The sequence below is a fragment of the Periophthalmus magnuspinnatus genome, chromosome 7 (assembly GCF_009829125.3).
Source record: "Periophthalmus magnuspinnatus isolate fPerMag1 chromosome 7, fPerMag1.2.pri, whole genome shotgun sequence".
Lineage (NCBI taxonomy): Eukaryota > Metazoa > Chordata > Actinopteri > Gobiiformes > Gobiidae > Periophthalmus > Periophthalmus magnuspinnatus.
This window is the reverse complement of record NC_047132.1, coordinates 9986097-10001969: the sequence shown is the minus strand read 5'-3', so window position 1 is coordinate 10001969 and position 15873 is coordinate 9986097. Positions and strand designations below refer to the sequence as shown.

General features: G+C 40.0%; 1 protein-coding gene across 1 annotated transcript; it reads right to left on the bottom strand.

Annotated features, from left to right (window-relative positions):
- Positions 1-456: 456 nt before the first annotated feature.
- Positions 457-5116, bottom strand: cbln4 (cerebellin 4 precursor). The gene is made up of 3 exons (XM_033970136.2): positions 4567-5116; positions 2985-3101; positions 457-1503 (listed from the first exon to the last, which is right to left on the bottom strand). Exons 1-3 carry the CDS (start codon positions 4828-4830, stop codon positions 1306-1308), a joined length of 579 nt encoding a protein of 192 aa, XP_033826027.1. The 5' UTR covers positions 4831-5116; the 3' UTR covers positions 457-1305.
- Positions 5117-15873: the final 10757 nt, after the last annotated feature.

The following is a 15873-nucleotide window of genomic DNA, read 5'->3' as shown; positions in this document are numbered from 1 at the left end:
TGCGTTCAGAAGACGTCAACATGGCTCCCATTGTCTATTCAAGTCCGTGTGGTGACGATTTCATTATTATACAGTGACAACACATCATGAAGAAGTCTTTGAGTTTATAGTTCTTTATGTTAGCTGGGTTTCAGAAGGCATCGCAACTATCTATAGGCCTGTGGGGTTGAAATGAGATGGAGAAGGCAAAAAAGTGTATCGCTAATAAACAGATTTTGGATGTGGTTGGATGAATTTAGCAGAGTAAAGGGTAAACGGGCACATTTTTATATAGCGCTTTTCCACCTTCAAGGCACTCAAAGCACTTTACATCAAGGAACCACTTCACACACACATTCACACACCGATGTACGCAGACACTGGAGGCGAGGTGGGTTAAGTGTCTTGCCCAAGGACACAACAACAGCATTCATCTGTGGGAGCTGGAATCGCACCGACAACCTGTGGGTCAGTGGATGTGACCGCTCAACCAATGATGTTTATGTCGAGAGCGCCAACCTTCGGATCAGACTGAAATTTGTAGATTGTACTATTCGGTGATTATAATATTATGGATGTTTTGTTTTATTTTAGATTTTATTTGATTATATATGTCGCCTTAAAGAGGGGGTATTTTACTTCTATGGGGTATTAACACATTAACACATAACATATTTAGATCACCATCTTACCTTTTATTGTTCTGAAAATGCTATATTTGCCAAAAAACAACACCAACTTATTCACATGTTTATCTGTTTCACTTTAGTGCTCCCTCTCTTTTGTCTCCGTGCTAAGTCACTAACTTCACACGATCACATTACAATCAGTGTGATTTCAGCTAATGAAACTGCTGCACGTCGCATCTGGTTTGGCAACTTCTAGTGTATTGTTTTGTATCCTGCTGTTATATATTTATGGGAAATTGCCGTGGGAGCGTGGGTGACGTAGGCTTGTGGGCAGAGTAAATTGTAAATGGATAAATTTTAATGCAGCGCTTTTCCACATTCAACGCACTCAAAGCGCTTTACATCAAGGAACCACTCACAGATTCACACACAGATTTATACATAAATGTACACAGACACTGGGGGCGAGGTGGGATAATCATTTTTGGGAACTGAAATCTTACCATCAACCTGTACCAACTACCAACTGAGCTACTGTCGCCCCAGTGTCTTGTACAGGCTCGGTTTGATCTACTTCAGACACGTTTTGGATTAGGTAATGTTATAACATGGTAGAAAGCTCAAAAAAAGATGAAACACTCCAGGATTACATAAGGTTGTGATGTCATCTGAAACCGAGGCAGTAACCCAATATATTTTACAAGGGGAACACCATGAACCCAGAGAAGGTGGAGTACTGCCATCCGCCCACCAGGTTGCCCTTCTCCAGTTTGAGGTAAACCTTGTCCTCCTTCTCCAGAAACAGCAGCACTCCGTTTGTGGCGGCCTCACGTGTCACGTCTTTGTCTCCGGCGAAAGCAGAGATCACCGGCCTCCCGTTCAGCATCAAGTTCACCTGCACACAACCAGCTATCAGTGTAACCATGGTAACAGAGGGGGGAGGAGTGTATCAGGGAGGTACTGTAGTTGAGGAGTAGTTTTGACTAGTTTAGGTGTATTTCATTTACTAACTGACTCAAGTGTCAAGTAGTTGGTGACATCTCGGAGCACTGCCCTGATTACAGCCCGGTGTTTCTGTTTACGAACACCTACAGGGGCGAAGTTTGAGGTGCAAATACCTGTTAGACCAATCACACTGTTCCTTATACTTCCAGACCCCGCCCCTCCTCCCTTCCTCCCCCTCACTCTCCCCTTTAGTTCTCCAGACCCTGCCCCTCCTCCCCCTCACTCTCCCCTTTGCTCCCCAAACCCCGCGCCTGCTTCTCCTTCACTCACTCTCCCCTTTAGTCCTCCAGACCCCTCCCCCCTCACTCTCCCCTTTAGTCCTCCAGACTCCACCCCTCCTCCCCATCACTCTCCCCTTCAATCATCCAGACCCCGCCCCTCCTCCTCCCCCTTACTCTTCCCTTTAGTCCTCCAGACCTCGCCCCCCTCACTCTCCCCTTTAGTCCTCCAGACCCCGCCCCCCTCACTCTCCCCTTTAGTCCTCCAGACCCCGCCCCCCTCACTCTCCCCTTTAGTCCTCCAGACCCCGCCCCCCCTCACTTTCCCCTTTAGTCCTCCAGACTCCGCCCCTCCTCCCCCCTCACTCTCCCCTTTAGTCCTCCAGACTCCGCCCCTCCTCCCCCCTCACTCTCCCCTTTAGTCCTCCAGACCCCACCCCTCTTCACTCTCCCCTTTAGTCCTCCAGACCTCGCCCTCCTCCCTCACTGTTTCCTTTAGTCCTCCAGACCTCGCCCCTCCTCCCCCTCTCACTCTCCCTTCCTCCTTCTCCCCCTCAAGCTGTCCTTTAGTCCTCCAGACCTCGCTCCTCTTCCTCCCCCTCACTCTCCCCTTTAGTCCTCCAGACTTCACCGCCCCCCCCCCTCCTCCCCCCTCACTCTCCCCTTTAGTCCTCCAGACCTCGCCCCTCCTCCCCCTCACTCTCCCCTTTAGTCCTCCAGACCTCGCCCCTCCTCCCCCTCACTCTCCCCTTTAGTCCTCCAGACCTCGCCCCTCCTCCCCCTCACTCTCCTCTTTAGACCTTCATAAACTGTCCAGTTAAGCAGGTCTATTTGAAATGTTGAGGTTTAGGTGTTTAGTTCCACTTTAATGTTCTCTCCCTCTGTATAATAGATCAGCACTCCTCAGGTGACCAGCTTTATGTAATCAAAGCTGTTAATGCAATCAAAGTAAAGTTAATGTGACATAAATAATAACACTTACCTAACCCCTTAATTATTCCTTGAGGCTGAAGAGCTATAAAACTCAGAGCTATAAAACTTATCTTACTAAAGTTTGAAAATGGATCTAAGCCCCCCCTCCCAAAAAAACCAAACAAAAAAACAAACAAACTGTTTTTCTAATATTTGTCGAGTGTCCATATATTAGTATTACCTGTATGGTCTGGCTCTGGTACACTTTGATCACGTGGAAGTTAAAACTGTATACTCCTTTTCTCGGGGACAAAAACACCGACTCAAACGTGAAGTAGTTCCCAATGTTCACGAGAATCTGGAAACAGAAACACTGCAGTGACAACCACAAACAACCTTGAGATTAGCATTAGCTGTATATGTGCCCAGAGGCCCTATCGCTGTTAGACTGAAGAGCAAGGTCGGTTATGCTGTACTGTGCCAGGAGGGACATGTGGCCTCTGCATTTGACCCAACCTTCAATGCTGCTGGGGTTAAACCTGTCAGGAGCAGTGGGACATCTCTAGATCCTGAGCTGGTCTTGGTCTGGACTACCTAAGACTATTTTACCAACTGTGCATATTTTGGGTTGACTGGTGAGGTTGGAGTGTCCAAATGAAACCCATTCAAACACAGAGAGAAACATGCAAACTCTGCACAGAATCAATACTAGTCACTGAGCCACTGTGCTATCGTGACATAAAGAGTCCCTTTACATTTGACCCATCCTTCAGCGTGGGACCATTAGCTGCACCCGGACACAGCTTCAGTTAGGACATTTCAGTAGTTGGAGCATTAGCATATTATACACATGGACGAGGAATCGAACCTGAAACCTGCTCTCTGTGAGGCACGATTGCTCTGCCACTGTACCACCAGCATCATATTTTTCTCTTTTACAAAAATGTTTACAAAATCATTTTACAATGGACTGGACTGTAGTTGAAGCCTCATTTGAAAACTTCTGAATAACATTTAACATGAACTTAAGGAGGATAAACATAAAGATGATTAAGAGTCACAGGAGTGGAACAGTGGCAAAGCACTCCTGCCTCACAACAAAGAGGTCCTGGGTTCAAAACACTGACCATGTGGGACTTTTATTTTTGAAGTTCAGGATCTGCCTCTGTGAGTTCATTTACATGGCCAATCAGATAATGAAAATAACTGACATTTTTACGTTTATTTTTGTCTTTTCCTCATTAGTTTGTCTGTTTTGTATCATTTCTCTTGTCAAAACCAGATGCGAACGAAAAGAAATAAACCAGATTACTCACATCTCCAGAAATCGGTTAATGATCAGATTTTTGGTGTGCTTTAAACATGACCAGTATCTTTCGGAAATCAAGTTCTCCTGACTACAAGATTTGGAAATGAGTCCATTTAAGGGCAGTGTGCCCTGACCCTAAACTGTCGATATAACATTAAGATGATTATTCAAACTCGCTCAGAGTAACGGGCTGCGCCAATCAGAGGATCAGTGCGCGCAATGACAGCATCAGCTCATTGTTATGTCGTTCACAGACAAACAGCTCGTGCCTCGCGCTCTGGAGGAGTGTGGACAGGTGCGCGCGACCACGAGTGCCCAGAGGCGAACATGCGCGCGAGGGAGGGCAGGACGCACGACACGCGCTCAAAAATACATTTATGCACTCTGAACGGTTAGATTATGTATGCTTCATTTGTATTAGACAACGCGTAAAATGAACTTATAGAAGGGCAAACTACATGAAACACGGTGGTTAATCATTAAATACATTTATTCTTAAATAAAGTACACCGACCTGGTCGAAGTAGATGATCCGGGTCTTGTTGCTCATCTCAGAGGGCTCGTGGTTGTTGCTCCGGATCGCGGAGAACGCCACTTTGGAGTTGGCCGCGCGCACAGAGATCCCGAGCGGAGAGGAGGACTTCCAGTCCACGGCCGGGTTGGAGTCACACACCACCAGGCACTTGCCCTCCAGGACGATGGGCTCCGTGTCATTCTGCGCCCGCAGCAGCGCGCACACCGCGGCGAGACTCAGCACAAACAAGAGGCACTTCTCCATGGCTCTGTCCGCCAAATGTCAGACCAGACCCGGCTCCTGCCCAACGGTCCCCGCGCGCCTCGCTCAGATTCTCTCACCGGAGCAGCGCATATCCAAGCGACACATCCAAAAAGTCAAAACCAGCGATCACCTTCTGTGACCAGAGCCTCTCATTTCAATAGTGCGTAACGCTCCCAGTCAGAAAAGCTACACTGTGTAACATTTACAATTATATGATGCAAAACAAAAAAGGTCCATACTCTCCTCTGCTCCGAGATACGTGTCCGGCAGCAGCTGATCCCGCAGTGAAGAGCTGCGCGCGCGCTGCATCCACTTTACGCACGCTCGTGCGGCACTTATTACCTGTATCTGGATAATTTGGCTAAAACATGAACTTAACCGCTTCAATAAAGACGCTTTATTTGAAAAGCTTCTATCGAACTATAAGAAGACACAAAAATAAAGACGTTGTTAAGAGTTACAGTAGAAATATACTTCCTTTAATGCCAACAAAAAATGGACAGATCCTGTCCAAATGATAAGCACTAGTTTAGATCTGATGGACGGTCCCATAAATGTCCATTCTACCAACATTACCCAAGTCATAGAGCGTCATTTTGCGTGGGATATAAGGGTTTTACGTCAGAGTCAGTGGCTTTACGCACACTATGGATTTTATACTTTCAGGACATACAATTTATTGCAACTATCGTTTCAAGTTTCCCTCTCCCTCTCCAAATGTGAAAACCATTTAATAAATAAATGTAATCTAAATAAATGCAGCCTGGTGCTGGAGGGAAGTGCAGGTGCAAATACAGTGCAGAACCAAACTGCTATGTATGCATCATGTTTTATGACTTTTCATTGATTCTATTAGAGTTTCATATTTCATTTAAATTATCCTTGGCGTTCCTGAGAGGTCAATAACTCCTCTGTTTAATATGCAACGCCAGTAAACCTAAATTAATAAACAAAATAGTGCCAGCCCTACACCGTTGATCTATTAAAACAGCCGCACATCCTCTGCCTCCTCTCTGTATTGACACCAGTTGTGTTACACACTGAGGACACGTGTGTCTGGTGTTGTGTCCTTGCTGTTGTATATCTGCTCTGAGTCGATCAATGCTCACTGTCCTTTGGACTACGAGTTGTAGTTTGTGCTTCAGCCCTTGATACAACACTGTCATTTACAAAGTGAGTCTATTAAAACCATACACTGTATATATACAGTATATAGACAGTATATAGACAGTATTTATACAGTATATAGACAGTATATAGACAGTATATAGACAGTATTTATACAGTATATAGACAGTATATAGACAGTATATAGACAGTACATAGACAGTACATAGACAGTATATAGACAGTATATAGACTGTATATAGACAGTATATAGACAGTACATAGACAGTACGTAGACAGTATGTAGACAGTATATAGACAGTATATAGACAGTATATAGACAGTATTTATACAGCATATAGACTGTATATAGACAGTATATAGACAGTACATAGACAGTACATAGACAGTATATAGACAGTATATAGACAGTATATAGACAGTATTTATACAGCATATAGACTGTATATAGACAGTATATAGACAGTACATAGACAGTACATAGACAGTATATAGACAGTATATAGACTGTATATAGACAGTATATAGACAGTACATAGACAGTACGTAGACAGTATGTAGACAGTATATAGACAGTATATAGACAGTACATAGACTGTATATAGACAGTATATAGACAGTACATAGACAGTACATAGACAGTACATAGATAGTATATAGACAGTACATAGACAGTATATAGACAGTATATAGACAGTATATAGACAGTACATAGACAGTATATAGACAGCATATAGACTGTATATAGACAGTATATAGACAGTACATAGACAGTACATAGACAGTATATAGACAGTATATAGACTGTATATAGACAGTATATAGACAGTACATAGACAGTACATAGACAGTATATAGACAGTATATAGACAGTATTTATACAGCATATAGACTGTATATAGACAGTATATAGACAGTACATAGACAGTACATAGACAGTATATAGACAGTATATAGACTGTATATAGACAGTATATAGACAGTACATAGACAGTACGTAGACAGTATGTAGACAGTATATAGACAGTATATAGACAGTACATAGACTGTATATAGACAGTATATAGACAGTACATAGACAGTACATAGACAGTACATAGATAGTATATAGACAGTACATAGACAGTATATAGACAGTATATAGACAGTATATAGACAGTACATAGACAGTATATAGACAGCATATAGACTGTATATAGACAGTATATAGACAGTACATAGACAGTACATAGACAGTATATAGACAGTATATAGACAGTATTTATACAGCATATAGACTGCATATAGACAGTATATAGACAGTACATAGACAGTACATAGACAGTACATAGATAGTATATAGACAGTACATAGACAGTACATAGACAGTACATAGATAGTATATAGACAGTACATAGACAGTATATAGACAGTATATAGACAGTACATAGACAGTACATAGACAGTATATAGACAGCATATAGACTGTATATAGACAGTATATAGACAGTACATAGACAGTACATAGACAGTATATAGACAGTATATAGACAGTATATAGACAGTATTTATACAGCATATAGACTGTATATAGACAGTATATAGACAGTACATAGACAGTACATAGACAGTATATAGACAGTATATAGACTGTATATAGACAGTATATAGACAGTACATAGACAGTACGTAGACAGTATGTAGACAGTATATAGACAGTATATAGACAGTACATAGACTGTATATAGACAGTATATAGACAGTACATAGACAGTACATAGACAGTACATAGATAGTATATAGACAGTACATAGACAGTATATAGACAGTATATAGACAGTATATAGACAGTACATAGACAGTATATAGACAGTATATAGACAGTATATAGACTGTACATAGACAGTATATAGACAGTACATAGACAGTACATAGACAGTATATAGACAGTATATAGACAGTACATAGACAGTATATAGACAGTATATAGACAGTATATAGACAGTACATAGACAGTATATAGACAGTACATAGACAGTATATAGACTGTATATAGACAGTACATAGACAGTACATAGACAGTATATAGACTGTATATAGACAGTACATAGACAGTACATAGACAGTATATAGACAGTATATAGACAGTACATAGACAGTATATAGACAGTCTATGATTCAAACTTTAGCTCGTACAAGTCATTAAAAGTCACATTTGCGTTTTTACACAGAAATAGATTTAGCTCCTCATTATAGTAGTAGAAGTAGTAGTAGTAGTAGTAGTAGTAGTAGCAGCAGCAGCATCAGCAATAGCAGCAGTAGTAGCAGCAGCAGCATCAGCAATAGCAGCAGCAGCAGTAGTAGTAGTAGTAGTAGTAATAGCAGTAGTAGCAGCAGCAGCAGTTAGTATTAGTAGCAGCAGTAGAAAATAGTAGTTAGTAGCAGTAGCCAGTAATAGTAGAAGTGGTAGTTAGTAGAAGCAACAGTAATAGTAGCAATAGTTGTAGTGGGAGTAGCAGTAATTAGTAGTTGCAATAATAGTAGTAGCAGTAGCAGTAGTAGCACTATTGCTACTTCTACTGCTACTACCACTTATACTACTTCTATATTAGCAGTACTTGTCCTCGTGCCCTTGTGTCTGAGTGCTTAATACTTCTGCCTCACCACAAAAGGTCCTGGGTTGGTCATAGACGACATGCTCAGATTCATGTGGAGTTTGCATGTTCTCTCTCTGTCTGAATAGTTTCCTCCTTCAGCCTTGAAGACACATCATAACTATTTCAACTTTATTATTGATCTGAAACTACATAATAAAAGAAACAAGTCATCTTGCGTTCCCTTTGAAAACTGCAGTGCTGATTTCTGCCTGCCTGTACACTACCTGCCTGTCTCCAAGGAGATGTTATCGCTTTGCTGGGAATGTTCCACAGTATAGCATCAAATCTCCATGGAGACGAGCAGCTCACAGTAAGAACAAATGCTTTTCAGTGCACTTTTTGTGATTGAATACATGCTTGATTTGCAAGTTTATCACAAGCCTAACTTCACTGTAAACATCACCTTAAAGTGGCGCTCTGGTAAAGCACGGGCGAGGTAAGTTTATTTGTGTAGTACAATTGTCAGAGATGTACTTTGATGCCAGGTCTTGGAGAGACTTGTTCACACAGAGCTGCTTTAAAGTCTATTCTCTGAGCCACAGGAGCCACAGACCTGAGCACAGGACACGTGTGAAGTACTTCCTGGTTCTAGTCAGGACCCGAGCAGCAGCGTTCTGGATGTACTGCAGGTGTGTTAGGGCTCGTTTGGAGAGACCAGTGAGCAGGACGTTACAGTCGTCAACCTACTGGAGACAAATACATGGATAAGTCTCTCTAAGTCTGGCTTTGACAGTATATCTTTGATTTTTGCCATGTTTTTAGGTGGTAAAAAGCTGCAGATGTTATTGATTTGATGTGGCTGTTAAAGTTCAAGGCTGAGTCCATTATTACCTCTAGATTTCTATCCTGATTTGACGGTTTTATAGAGAGAGACTGGAGGTGACTGCTGACACTTTCTCTGTGTTTCTGTGGGCCAAAGATGATGACTTGAGTCTTGTCTCGCAGTAATGATGAGTAATACTAAAGTGTTAATTAAAAAGAAACTAAACAAAGTATATCTTCTATATCTTCCAAGAGTAGGTTTATTTTATAGTTTTTATTTATTTATTGATATGCTATGGTCTGCTCTGATTGGATGTGACCGGTTTTGTTGTTTTAGAAAATTAGTTTTATTAGTAATATTGTTTAATCTGTCTCTGTGCAGCACCTTGGAAACATCTTCTGCTCAGAGTGGATCGATTCACTATCTTTTCTTTACAAGGAGCAGAGCTGCAGTTTGTACCTCAGACCTCAGTACAACCACACTGTCGTTTATACAGTCAGTCTCTATTCAGACTGTAGCTCCACATCCTGGGACCTGGGAATAAACCCTTTTGTCGTCTAATGAAAAATGCACATTACAGACTTTATGATGGGCTCTGGGGAAACAGTGACCTTTAACCCCCCAGTGCAACGGCCCTGTATACACGTCATAACAAGTCACATCTGCGTTTTTACACATACAGTTTGCTCTTCATTGGTAGTGTAGAAGTAGCAGTAGCAGTACTATAAGTAGCTAGTAATAGTAGTTAGTAGTAGTAGCAGTAGTAGTAGCATCAGTAATAGTAGTAGTAGTAGCAGTGGCAGTAACAGTACTAGAAGTAGTTAGTAATAGTAGTTAGTAGTAGTAGCATCAGTAATAGTAGTAGTAGTGGCAGTAACAGTACTAGAAGTAGTAATAGTTGTTGTTAGTAGTAGTAGTAGTGGTAGTAGTAGTAGCAGCAGCAGCAGTAATAGCAGTAGAGCTAGCAGTACTACAAGTAGTTAGTAATAGTAGTTAGTAGCAGTAGCAGTAGCAGCAGTAATAACAGTAGTAGTAGTAGCAGTACTAGAAGTAGTTAGTAATAGTAGTTAGTAGCAGTAGTAGTAGTAGCAGCATTAGTAGTAGCAGTAGCGGTAGCAGTATTACAAGTACAAGTACAAGTAGTATTACAAGTAGTTAGTAATAGTAGTTAGTAGTAGTTAGTAGCAGTAATAACAGTAGTAGTAGTAGTAGTAGCAGTAATAGCAGCAGTAGTAGTAGTAGTAGTAGTAGTAGTAGTAGCAGTAATAGCAGCAGTAGTAGTAGTAGTAGTAGTAGTAGCAGTAATAGCAGCAGCAGTAGTAGTAGTAGTAGTAGCAGTAATAGCAGCAGTAGTAGTAGTAGTAGTAGTAGTAGTAGTAGCAGTAACAGCAGCAGCGGTAGTAGTAGTAGTAGTAGTAGCAGTAATAGCAGCAGTAGTAGTAGTAGTAGTAGTAGTAGTAGTAGTAGTAGTAGCAGTAACAGCAGCAGTAGTAGTAGTAGTAGCAGCAGCAATAATCTTAGAAACGATCTGTTTATGAAATGTGCTGTGTAATCCGTCAGTCGTCCAGGTCTGATCCACAGCAGAAGACGATATTTAAATCCAGTTGACAGATTTAAACGTGTTTTGCTGTGAAATGTGCTGTAAATAAAGTGTATGTGAAAGTAACAGTATCTTTGTATCTTAGTAAGACCAAGGCCGGTGAGCTGCGGTTTCAGCCTCCCTGTAATAAAATGTAATTGTGATTTAAAAATAGTGTTCAAGTGAAAAGCCTCTCCCTATGAGCCCTGTCTCCTCCTGAGCACCAAACACCAAACACACTGAGTACACGGAGGGGCTTTTAGAGGTACTTATACAAGTACTCACAGTCACTTCAACACATCAGCTCGTTCATACTGTTAACTGGTACTGCAAAAGTCTACAGCAAAAATATACATGCTTAGAATAATAACTTGAGTTCAGAATATTTACGTTTAACACACAAACCCTGCATATTTAGGCTGAGTTCTTCTCTCAAACTGAAAACACTCTGTTCCACCTTGTGATGTCATCATGTGGTAATACAGGAAGTACTTGGCTGTGTTTTTAAACTCCACACACCTTCACTAGAATCATTTGGATGATTTCAGCCCAAGAGTTACCAATCGCTACTGTTGTTTTGTGATAGATTGAATGCATGTTAGATATGTTTAATGCCATACTTTGGAACATTTTGGATATAACCTCGACATGGCTCTCATAACCAGATAATTAACATATTGCAGCTTTAAGAAGTTGTAAAAGTATGTATGTCTTGAGAAGTCTCTTTGACTTGTAAATTATGTTTGTCATCTCACCCAAAATATTCTCTCTATTCTATATTTCTTAACCTTTTTCTTAAAACGTTTGTGGAAATAGAAGTAAACACAACTCTCAAAAGTACCAAATATATGTCAACAATACATACAACTAAATATCTCAAATAACCAGTGGTGGATGAAGTACTCGATTGTGTTACTTGAGTAAAAGTATAGGTACTGAGGTAAAAGTATCACATAAAAAATCTATTTAAGTAAAAGTATATAAGTACTTGTTTAAGATGTACTTAAGAGTAAAAGTATTTGACACAGGTGTTGTTAATTTGTTAAAGTGTTAAATGTAGTGATATTGTTTTAAAAATGCTACATATTTTGTTCAACAGTAACAAAACGAATCAATGTTTTAATTTTTCTCATGACTTTTTCTGTATTTATTTTTGTTTTGCTCAAAGTAGAAGCTTGAACTTGAAAAACTTTAGTCAGGATGTTACCACGAGCATGGTCAAAATAACTCCTCAAATCATATGAAAAGTACTTTTTACTTTTTAGTCCAGTTAAAAAATGTAATGGAGTAGAAAGTACAGATACCCGCTCTAAAATGTAGCGAAGTAAAAGTATCCGCTGTAAAATTCTACTTACTACTACTACTAGTACCATTTGTACTTTGTTACCTTCCACCACTGCAAATAACAAAATACTGTCTCAAATATCAAGCTGAATATTGTGGGGAAAAATACACTTATCTTCTTATATATATTCAGCAGACTGCAGTTGTTCAGGAGTCAATCACATCTCCTCATTTCCTCAAACTCTACAGACGACTCCGTGTTTGACAGAATATAAACATCATGAACTTTACTGCGACTGAGTCTGATCTTGGAGCTTTAAGTCAAATAACAACAACAACAACAACAACAACAACAACACCTTTTGCGATGGAATAATACATAAAAGGCACATCTGCGTTTTTACACAGGAATATATGTAGCTCCTCATTGGTAGAGTAGTAGTAGCACCAGTAGAAGCCGTAGCAGTAGTAGTAGTAATAGTAGTAGAAGTAGTAGTAGTAGTAGTAGGAGGAGAAGTAGCAACAGCAGCAGTAGTAGTAGCATTAGCAGTTGTAGTAGAAGCAGCAGCTGTATTAGTAGTAGTAGTTAGTTAGTTAGCTAGTTAGTTAGTAGTGGTAGTGGTATCAGTAGTAGTAATTAGTCGTAGTAGTTAGTAGTAATATTAGTAGTAGTTAGTGGCAGAAGTTGTAGTAATAGTAGTAGTTAGTGGTAGTAGTATTAGTAGAAAATACAAGCAACTAACACAATACCATGTTTTTGTGGATATAAATGTGCAATGTGTAACTTTTCTGGCGGAGGAACTACCATCTGTTTATTTCCATGGAGATGTAAAAGGTCCTGTGTGATGCTGAATTGACTCTCGTGAGCTTTAACTCATGTCACAATGTTGTTACCTCCTCAAAAACAAACCTGGAGTTGTGTTTTGTTTCATTCACACATGTTTGACTAACTCAGACGAGACTCACATCAGCAGCCACAGAGGGAGGAGCAACACTTTTTCAATAAAAAACAAATTGGAGCCAGAACCAATAGAGACAGAAGTGCACCCGTGATCACTTCCTATTTGGAGCACGACCACGACGGTTAGCACATTAGCTACGCCCATAAATATGAACGGTCTATGGGCAAGATGCATTTTATAGTGTAACTTTCTCATTCATGGCTTAGTTGTGATACATCTGTACCCACGTTTTACTGTCCAAGTATCAGGAAGTGTCCCCTTAGCATGCTAGTTGTCGCTTTCCCAAGACTGCCTGGTCTCTGAGAGTCATGAAAAGCGCTTATAAACTCATCGCCGTGAATAATTAGGATGTTCTGAATGCATAAGGTAAGTGAGGAATAACTTTTAACCACTGTAAACTGTTTAAAGTGAACTAGTTCTGTTTTTCATGTTTTTAAGATGATAAAAATCAGGTGGAGCGTTCCTAATGTGCATGTACCAGTGTTGGGCTCCCAAAACCCATTTCGGTGCCAGGATCCTCGGGCTGTTTATCACTGAAACAATGACCACAGAAAGCACTCATGCAGACACCAGGACGGGTTGGCTGAGTTTGAGCAGCACCAAGGCCCTAAGCTCCACTGCAATTCAACAAACCATCTATTTCACTGCACGGTCAACAACCTGGAAGGGTGAAAATCAGGATGGCTTTTCTGCTCCCCAAACGCCTTCAATACTGTTTTTATGACAAGTGAGATGTAATGTATATGCTCGTGGTCAAAGAAGCGCTCAGTGTTCTTACTTAAGTAAAAGTACAAACAGCAGGACAAAAAAATACTCACGTAAAAGTAAAAAAATCACATGAAAAAATCTACTTAAGTAAAAGTATCAAAGTACCTGTTTAAAAATGTACTTAAAGAGTAAAATGTATGCAGTATTTTGTGTAGATTGAGCTCTGATAAAGCTTCAAATGTAGTGATCTTGATAAAGATTTGAGCTGATTTTGTTCAACATAAACAATAACTTTTTACTAGCTGTTTTAATTTGTATATTTTTGTTTGCTCAAATTATGAACGTGTTAAAAATAAACCTGAGAGCTTTTCACCAGGTCTCAGATAATAATGAAAAATACTTTTACTTTTCAATCCAGTTAAAAAATGTAGTGGAGTAGAAAGTACAGATACTGCTCTCAAATGTAGAGAAGTAAAAGTAAAAAGTATCCACTGTAAAATACCTAATATTTTTACTTAGGTACAGTACTTTACTACTTGTATTACAGTACAGCACTGGTCTAGGCCTACATACAGTTTTGTTTGTTTGTTTGTTTGTTTGTTTGTTTTTTAACTATGAAAGAGTACATGTTTATTTCCAATTCCAAAAAAGTTTGAAATTATGGTATGAAAACGCAATAACATATTCACTAAATATATTTAAGAACAAATGAAAACTTAGAGGTAAACCAATCACTATAAAGCCCTTTCTGTCACTATTTCTGGTTTTATAAGCTTAAAGGTGAACTATGTAACTTCTGCTTGTCTCCATGGCAATATGACATTAATTAGTATGACATGCATGTATTCAGTTACGGGTGATAGTAGCTCAGGTGGTAGAATCTGTCCACTGATCCTAACTTTGGTGGTCTCGACGTAAACATCACAGGTTTGTGGTGCAATTCCAGGTCTGACAGATGAATGCTGTCGTTGTGTCCTTGGGCAAGACACTCAATGTGTGTGTGAATGGGTGAGTGGTCACTTGATGTGACCATTTACAGGTGTTTTATTGCTGGATTGTTACTCCTGGTGGGCTCGCCTTTCCACAAATCTGACCTGTAACCTGACGTGATAGTGTCATCTGCTTGTCTTCATGGAGATACACATATTTAAAGCAAAACTATAGAACATTAAAGGCAAAGAACTTACACCTCCATGGAGAAAAGCAGATGGTCAAAAGTTTGAAAAAGTAGGGTCAGTTAGGGCGAGATAGGGTCAGTTTCTTGTTGGACGCCTATTCACAAAATCACCTATAGTTTGATTGAAAAGTTTAAGAGCCTATATTATGGTATTTTCTGATCTATGTTACGATGTTTCCCCTGCATATGTAGGCTCAGTTCTTCTGTCAAACTGAAAACACTCTGTTCCACCTTGTGATGTCATGTGGTAATACAGGAAGTGCTCCACTGTGTTTTTAAACTCCACACACCTTCACTAGAATCATGTGGATAACTTCAGCCCTGGAATTGTCAATCTCTACTGAACTAAAGGTAAAACTACCACTTCATGACATCACAAGGTGGAACAGAGCATTTTGAGCTTTGGAGATGTAGACAGACAAATAATAAAGTTACTCAAACAAAACAAAACACAACTCGAGGTATGTTTTTGAGGATGTAACATTGTAGAGTACATTTTGCATAATACAGGACATTTAAACAAGCCATGACGATGTATAATTATTATTAAGTTACAAGTTTAATCACCAGTCTGTGATATCTTTATTCAATTTTCATTTTCACCTGAGACAAAGGTTGTTAACTCTTGAAAAATGAACGTCTGCGCAGAATTCGTTTGAGAAATTAGTTTGAATTTGCATGTTCTCCTGATGAGTCGAACTTCCTGTAGATTTAATTAAAGTATCTTGACGAGAAAACGGCAGCTTTCTGTGCCTCTGTGTGGGGTCGGCTCATTACAACGCCGTGGATCACAAATACAAGACTTT

Excerpts from the sequence above, each read along its gene's own strand:
- cbln4 (XM_033970136.2), bottom strand. The coding sequence starts at position 4,830 with ATGGAGAAGTGCCTCTTGTTTGTGCTGAGTCTCGCCGCGGTGTGCGCG. Across the intron at positions 3,102-4,566 it reads GGATCATCTACTTCGACCAG|ATTCTCGTGAACATTGGGAA; the intron begins GTCGGTGTACTT and ends TTCTGTTTCCAG. Across the intron at positions 1,504-2,984 it reads ACCAGAGCCAGACCATACAG|GTGAACTTGATGCTGAACGG; the intron begins GTAATACTAATA and ends GGTTGTGTGCAG.